The following is a 7703-nucleotide window of genomic DNA, read 5'->3' as shown; positions in this document are numbered from 1 at the left end:
ACAGTCAAATCATGACTGAGCCAAATCCATAGAAAAGGCCAATAATAACTGAATATAAATGTCCATGGAGAAGTTAAAGATTAAAAAATCTGGATAAAATATGAAGTAAAAAACTTATCTTACCACAAGATGGCTCCCTTGGATGAAATTCTGTCATTTTGCTCCTGATTTTAGTCTATTTTAGAGGAAGGATGTTCTAACATGTTATATATAACTATCATGTATAATTAACAATGAATATATTTATTATGTTTGAGTTAACATTGGCCTTTAAGCAATTTGGCAGAGAAAATTACCAGCCAACCTATAATATAGTTTTAATAGGATTGTTAAAGGTGATGTAGACACACATAAGAAAACTGTATGTAATGCCGCAACATATACATATATATATATATATATATATATATATATATATATATATATAAAATTATATAGTTTGCATTTGAAAGAAATTGTTTTCGAATGAATCTTACCAAGTTATTGTGATTTCATTATGTGCAATGGTAGTACTCTACATGGCCATGTGGTGGCGCCCATGTATAGCCATTTAAGAGATGGCTTCAAAAACACTAATTGATGAAGATACTTGTAGCGGTAACATTACTTAGGTGAATGTATAGTACAGGGGTAGGGAACCTTGGCTCTCCAGCTGTTGCAAAACTTCAACTCCCATCATGCCTGGACAGCCAAAGCTTTAGCTGTCCAGGCATGATGGGAGTTGTAGTTTTGCAAGAGCTGGAGAGCCAAGGTTCCCTACCCCTGGTATAGAGGGATATTGGTGTGTAGGTAGAATGAGCCTTATAGCACCATCATAGAAACTGTACATTTTAAATAAAAAAAAATTAGCCCATTAGTCTGTGACCTTCGCCCCTCCAGCTGTTGCACAAGTACAATTCCCATCATGTCCTGGACAGCCAAAGCTTTGCATGATGGGATTGTAGTTTAGTAACAGCTAGAGGTGCAGAGGTTTCCCATCCCTCATCTAGGAAAACTTGTTTTGGTCTTATAAAAGGGGCAGATTTATGATGCTTTTGCCCATAGCAACCATCAATATGGAAGAAATGACTGGTTGCTATGGACAGTTTCATAAAGAAGTGTGTCTTGTGGCAAACGTAGTGTGCTAGGACTTGTAGTCCCTCAACACCTGAGGAGGCACAAGATCTCATTTACTTTATTTACTCACAGTAGGGATAAGCCTACAATATTACAGTCCTCGCGTGTAACGGGATCGCTGGTTTACCACGGTAGGATGCCAATACGTGTGTGGTATAATAAGATATTTCTGGCAGGCACAGTATGTATTACATAGCTCAATGTGGAGTGTGCCCGCACCATATTGCATCACACGTGCCCACAGCAATCATGGCGGCCTACCATTTACAACTGGTGTCCCATGTCTGACATGTCCTGGATGAAGTTACAAGACAGGTCCATGTGGCTTTCAAAGTGACATACAGCAGTGACCACCCCCAACCTGCAACTCTCTGGCTATAACAAACCTACAACTCCCAGCATGCCATGACCGCCACAGATGCTGAGAGTTGTAGTCTTGTATGAGCTGGTGTCAAACTTGCAGCCCTCCGGCTATTTCAAAACTACAATTCCCATCATGCCTAGACAGCCAAAGCTAAAGCTTTGGCTGTCCAGGCATGATGGGAATTATAGTTATATAATATAGTTTTGAAATAGCCGGAGGGCTGCAAGTTTGACACCCCTGGTTTAGGGAATGCAATGACCATGGCGTTACCCGATTTAGGCAATGCCATCCTCAAGTCAAAGAATAACCATTTCGAATGAAACCCATAACAGTTCCTTTATGGTTAAATGTTTTCTTTCAAATCAACTGGTGCCAGAAAGTACTTATCAGCTGCTGTATGTCCTGCAGGAAGTGGCATATTCTTTCCAGTCTGACACAGTGCTCTCAGCTGCCTCCTCTGTCCAAGACCATGACTTGAGATTTTATAATAGAAGTAAATTACGAATCTCTGCCACTTTCTACCACCTGTTGATTTGAAAGAATTTGATTTGGTGAACTCCCCTTTTAAGCGTATGTCCACACTACAGAATCCTGGATTCTGCAGCTCGCCCCTGCTGGTCCCACAGGCTTCATTCTTTGGTTTGGCAGATTCCGCCCAAAGAATAAACCTGCGGACGCCGGAATCTGCCAAACCATAGCATGAAACCTATGGGACCAGCGGAGATGCAAGCGGCGGCAAGGTCATCCGCCGGGATTCCGTAATGTGGACATACCCTTAGACAGAAGCAGCAAATTTTCGGAGAAATTTCTTTAACTCTCCCATTCATTTACATAGAACTTGCAGAAATTCATCAAAACAACCCAATTCAGACCTGAAACTGACTAGATTTTTTTTTTCTTTTTGCAACAAAAGCTGCTGTGTGTGAACAGACCCTTAGTTCTGCATTCAATAAACTAAGCAAACATTTGAACTTGGAATTTTACAATAAACCATCTATGATTTTCCCATGTCACATAAGAAGCATAAGCAATACATTGAAATGATCACACTTGGACTCTTTTATTTAGTCACAGTAGACCAGTACAACAGTGATTAAACCCAGTACAGCAAAAAAAAAAAAAAAAAAATCACCTTTCAGGCAAGTAAAAATGCATCCATGCACAGAAGTGACGTATATACAAGGGGAGCGGGAGCTCTTCTTAAATTAGTCTACCTGTTAAATAAGGTTCTAGTGCAGCAGACTGGGGAATATATTAGAAGATAGGACTTGGGTTGGATATTCCAGACTCCTGTAGTTAGGATGGGCACTACCCGGCCTGCACGCGGTAAAGCTGGGACTTTGTGATTTGTCAACGCATGGCAATATAAAACTCAAGAATAATACTTTACCTATCTCTCATAGAATATCTCAACTCAAAAACATTAGCAAAAACTTTATAAGGTACAGTGTTATTGCTGAAGGCGAATTTCCACAAATTAAGACTAAAAAGGATATGCCGTTATTTTAATAGGAAGATTGCTCAAAACTTCTACAACTATTGGTTAAATGCCCTCCTCCTGCCCGCCCGGATGCCAGGGCACGCACTGGAAATATTACAAAGCAAGTTAGAGTAACCTGTATGGAGCGCTGAAATGTACAGTGTTCACCAAATGCTGAAATTGGGGAATCATTTGCAATGAATGGTACCATGGGATCACACAGATTGGCAAATACATTGTAAATGTCGCAATGAGACGGCCAGCACAGCTGGAGCCTCCATCCCCCTCCCCCAGATCACCCCTTGCATAAAAACTAGAGAGTTCATGTAAATGTCCTAGAAGGCTCCAATCTCCGTCCCCCAGGGTCTGTAGGGTTTGCCTGTCGGTGCCGGGGCCGTCGGGCTCAGTGCGTTGGGAGACAGTAAGTGGAAGGATCCAAAGGAAAATGGGAATGCTGAGAGGGAGGCCACTGAGGAGAGCAGCGGAGGAGACAGTTTGGAAGGAGTCACCACTGGAAGTACTGACGTCAGGCTCCCATTGGAGGGGACCCGTAGAGCGGAAGAATCAGCGTGTGGTGACCCCGGAAGTCTGCTCTGGTGGTGGGCTTCTGTGGAGGACGTTGTGTTGCTTGCATTTGTATGTGGAGTCTGTGCCAGCAGTAAAGGGTGAGATAGATGAGGATGGGGGCCAAAGGCACCCCCCCACGGGATGTGTCCGATGCTGGTGTGGGCACTGTTGGCTGCTTCTCTCTGGGAAGCGTAGTTGTTCAGATGGGAAACCAGTCGTACTCGGAGGGGGTCAGCGTTGTCCAAGCCTTCAATGATACTCAGATAGCGGGCAACCTCTGCAAGACATTCTCTGAAGCCCAGGCTGCGATAGTCCATGGCAAGAGCATGGGCATCAAAGTAGCCTAAAAGAGGACAGCAATCCAGACATTATCACCAACTCTATATGGGTTTCCTTTCCTTGTATGAATATCTATACCAATATAAACTGGTGTCATCATAACGCTACACATACTAGATAGTCACCAAAATTAGACACATCTTTCTGGGCACAAAACATTAAGGGGGAGATTTATCAAAGGGTGTAAAATTTAGACTGGTGCAAACTGCCCACAGCAACCAATCACAGCTCAGCTTTCCTTTCAGCACTGCCTAAAGCTGAGCTGTGATTGGTTGCTGTGGGTAGTTTGCACCAGTCTAAATTTTACACCCTTTGATAAATCTCCCCCTAAGTGTTAACAGTAAAGCAGGCAGGCAAGGTCCTCTTCCCCCATGTACCAGTCTGCTATTTGCCTTCATGTAATGTGTTTTTGATCTTGTAATGTTCCTGTTTGTTACCCCCATCTATTGTATAGCACTCCGGAATCAAGGGCGCCATAATAATAATAATAATAATAATAATAATAATAATAATAACTAAAGCCTCATCCACACGGTGTAAAAAAAATAATACATGTAAATCTAACTCATGACAAATACAGCTCTGCTGTAATAACATACACTCCACTACAGACCAGCAACCCTTCTGTCACCTAAGCAGTTCTGTATGTAAGAAATCACACACTGTAAAACCCATTAGGGCACCTATTACTATATGCTGCCAGATGGGAACGTATACAATACTTGGTATATACAGTTATATTCTTTACCTTTCCCCCCTGCGGTGTGCAGCATCTTGAGATGATCGACCGTCATCTGGAGAATCTCTGCTTTTTCTAACTTTGCCGAACCCTGCGAGAAACGAAGAGAACAGTGAGACGACACAGATCTATATAATAACCTATGTATTAGCCATCACTATGTAACCTCGCTACAGATACAGATTAAAGGGAAACTCTAGCTATTTTTTTTAAGTCAACTGGTGTCAGAAAGTGCCAGAGATTTGTAATTTACTTCTTGTAAAAAATCTCAAGTCTTCCAGTACTTATCAGCTGCTGTATGTCATATACATAGATATGCAGGACATACAGCAGCTGATAAGTAGTGGAAGACTGGAGATTTTTTTAATAGAAGTAAATTACAAATATCTAAAGAATTTTTTTATTTTTTTTTACTGGCGTTGCCCCTTAAAGACAATAACAGATCCAACTCTGCTGCATTCATATAAATCTATCATCATTGTAAAAAAAAAATCAGTTTGTGACCCCCGACGTGTTTCAGGTTTCCTAACTACCAGCCATAGAGTCTAATTACCTGTTTCTCAAAGGCGCTGGGCACTAGTCTCCGCAGCTCAGATAAGCTGTTATTAATCCTGTCCCGCCGGCGCTTCTCGATGATCTGGAGGATACAAGAGTTTGCTTTAGTGACAAGTCAAAAAGCTGAACGTGTCCAGCGGCGGACAGAGGTGTAAAAAGCGTACTCACCCCTCTGCGCCTCTTTCTTGCTAAAATCTGGGACGTCGTCGACGGGGACATAGAACCGGGAGGGGAACTCAGATTCCTAAAATGATAAAAAAAATATATATATAAATATATTTAGAAATATAGACGACCAGTCTAAAAGTATAGATGTAAAGTTTTCTAATAAGCTGTATAGTATAAGGGTACGTTCACACTGCAAAATACATAGTGTGAATATGCCCTAATAGCACTTGGAGATGTAGCAGAGCTGAATATGTTAAAAGTTGCATCCAATGCTAGGTGAACAAACACAGCTCTGCTGACCACCAGTCCTGGAGACTTGTAGACATATGGGACAAATATTGTGTCTCTTTCCAGCTGTTGCAAAACTACAACTCCCATCATGCCCAGACAGATGGGAGTTGTAGTTTTGCAAAGTCACAGGTTGATCTATACTTTCTATTATAAGACTATGTTAACATTTTATCATTTCAGTCCTGTGTGAACACAGTCTTATTATTCCTGCCTAAAGTTTCCATCCGTTTGTCGCAGTAAAGTCGCAGCGCCTTCTTCTTACCCATTCTCATCGGCACTCTCCTTCTCCACCTCGATGTTCTCGTCCAGCTCGCTGTCGGAGGAGCTGTAGTCGTGCGTCCTCTTCATGGCTGTGCTCGGTGCTGTGGCTGTTGCTGCTGTCACCCGGGCTGCTGCCTCCTCTGGCTGTCTCTTTCCCACGGTTCGCCTCTTACATGATGTGTGGGAGAGGGAGGGGAGGCCGCGCACTGGCGCCTGCTCCTGGAACACAATTATCTTCTTGTAGCCAATAATCCTTCCCCGGCGCCCCGCCCCCTCCTCCTCGTGACGTCACGTTCCACCAGAAAGGAGAAAAAAAAAAACCGTCTTGGAACCTTCTTCATTCTAAAAAAGAACGTTGAGTGACAAGCGAGCGGTGCTGAGTGCGGAGTCGGCCCCGCCCACTGAACGCTGATTGGCTGGGCGCTGCGCCAAGCCCGGAGTCTGCAGGACGGCATGTTAGCACGCGTAGGGCGTGGGAAAGTGGCCTGCCCGGGCGATGGGAGCCTGCGGCCGGGAGCGGGGAGTGACCCGCCGCCGCCACCGGCGCTCTGCTCTGTAATGTAATCTCGGCTCCATGCGCCGCGGGCGGGAAGACGGCGCTGTGAGGAGCTGTGTGCGCGCCGCTCCGGGGGCCGGAACCAGACCAGGAGGGAAGGGGTTAACCAGGACCCTGTGTGGTCACCAAGTGCTACCAGACTACAACTCCCAGCATGCCCTGTGTGATCACCAAGTGCTACCAGACTACAACTCCCAGCATGCCCTGTGTGATCACCAAGTGCTACCAGACTACAACTCCCAGCATGCCCTGTGTGGTCACCAAGTGCTACCAGACTACAACTCCCAGCATGCCCTGTGTGATCACCAAGTGCTACCAGACTACAACTCCCAGCATGCCCTGTGTGGTCACCAAGTGCTACCAGACTACAACTCCCAGCATGCCCTGTGTGGTCACCAAGTGCTACCAGACTACAACTCCCAGCATGCCCTGTGTGGTCACCAAGTGCTACTAGACTATAACTCCCAGCATGCCCTGTGTTATCACCAAGTGCTACCAGACTACAACTCCCAGCATGCCCTGTGTGGTCACCAAGTGCTACCAGACTACAACTCCCAGCATGCCCTGTGTGGTCACCAAGTGCTACCAGACTACAACTCCCAGCATGCCCTGTGTGGTCACCAAGTGCTACCAGACTACAACTCCCAGCATGCCCTGTGTGGTCACCAACCTGTGGGCTCCGCAGCTGCTACCAAACTACAACTCCCAGCATGCCCTGACACCATTCTATTGGCATTTACATGTGACACATTTCTGTTTCTAAAGTAGTGGTTGACAACCTGTAGCTCTTTAACTGTTGCAGAACTACAACTCTCAGTATCCACAGAGCTACAACTCCCAGTATCCACAGAGCTACAACTCCCAGTATCCACAGAGCGATAACTCCCAGTATCCACAGAGCGATAACTCTCAGTATCCACAGAACTACAACTCCCAGTATCCACAGAGCTACAACTCCCAGTATCCACAGAGCGATAACTCTCAGTATCCACAGAGCTACAACTCCCAGTATCCACAGAGCTACAACTCCCAGTATCCACAGAGCGATAACTCTCAGTATCCACAGAGCTACAACTCCCAGTAGTCACAGAGCTTTAACTCCCAGTATCCACAGAGCTACAACTCCCAGTATCCACAGAGCTACAACTCCCAGTATCCACAGAGCGATAACTCTCAGTATCCACAGAGCGATAACTCTCAGTATCCACAGAGCTACAACTCCCAGTATCCACAGAGCGATAACTCTCAGTATCCACAGAGCTACAAC

General features: G+C 44.9%; 1 protein-coding gene across 1 annotated transcript; it reads right to left on the bottom strand.

The window, feature by feature from the left end:
* Positions 1–2534: 2534 nt before the first annotated feature.
* Positions 2535–6207, bottom strand: HEY1 (hes related family bHLH transcription factor with YRPW motif 1). Its single transcript, XM_069959949.1, has 5 exons — positions 5882–6207; positions 5329–5404; positions 5159–5242; positions 4615–4696; positions 2535–3870 (listed from the first exon to the last, which is right to left on the bottom strand). Exons 1-5 carry the CDS (start codon positions 5965–5967, stop codon positions 3296–3298), a joined length of 903 nt encoding a protein of 300 aa, XP_069816050.1. The 5' UTR covers positions 5968–6207; the 3' UTR covers positions 2535–3295.
* Positions 6208–7703: the final 1496 nt, after the last annotated feature.

The sequence above is a fragment of the Dendropsophus ebraccatus genome, chromosome 2 (genome assembly GCF_027789765.1).
Source record: "Dendropsophus ebraccatus isolate aDenEbr1 chromosome 2, aDenEbr1.pat, whole genome shotgun sequence".
NCBI lineage: Eukaryota > Metazoa > Chordata > Amphibia > Anura > Hylidae > Dendropsophus > Dendropsophus ebraccatus.
The sequence above is the reverse complement of the archived record's forward strand: the minus strand, read 5'-3'. Positions and strand labels throughout refer to the sequence as shown.

What these genes read in the sequence shown, in the direction of transcription:
- HEY1 (XM_069959949.1), bottom strand. Translation starts at nt 5,967, where the DNA reads ATGAAGAGGACGCACGACTACAGCTCCTCCGACAGCGAGCTGGACGAG. An exon ending in GAGAGTGCCGATGAGAATGG is followed by an intron (nt 5,405 to 5,881) that starts GTAAGAAGAAGG and finishes TTATCATTTTAG; the next exon opens with GAATCTGAGTTCCCCTCCCG. An exon ending in GCACACCGCAGGGGGGAAAG is followed by an intron (nt 3,871 to 4,614) that starts GTAAAGAATATA and finishes GTCCTCTTTTAG; the next exon opens with GCTACTTTGATGCCCATGCT.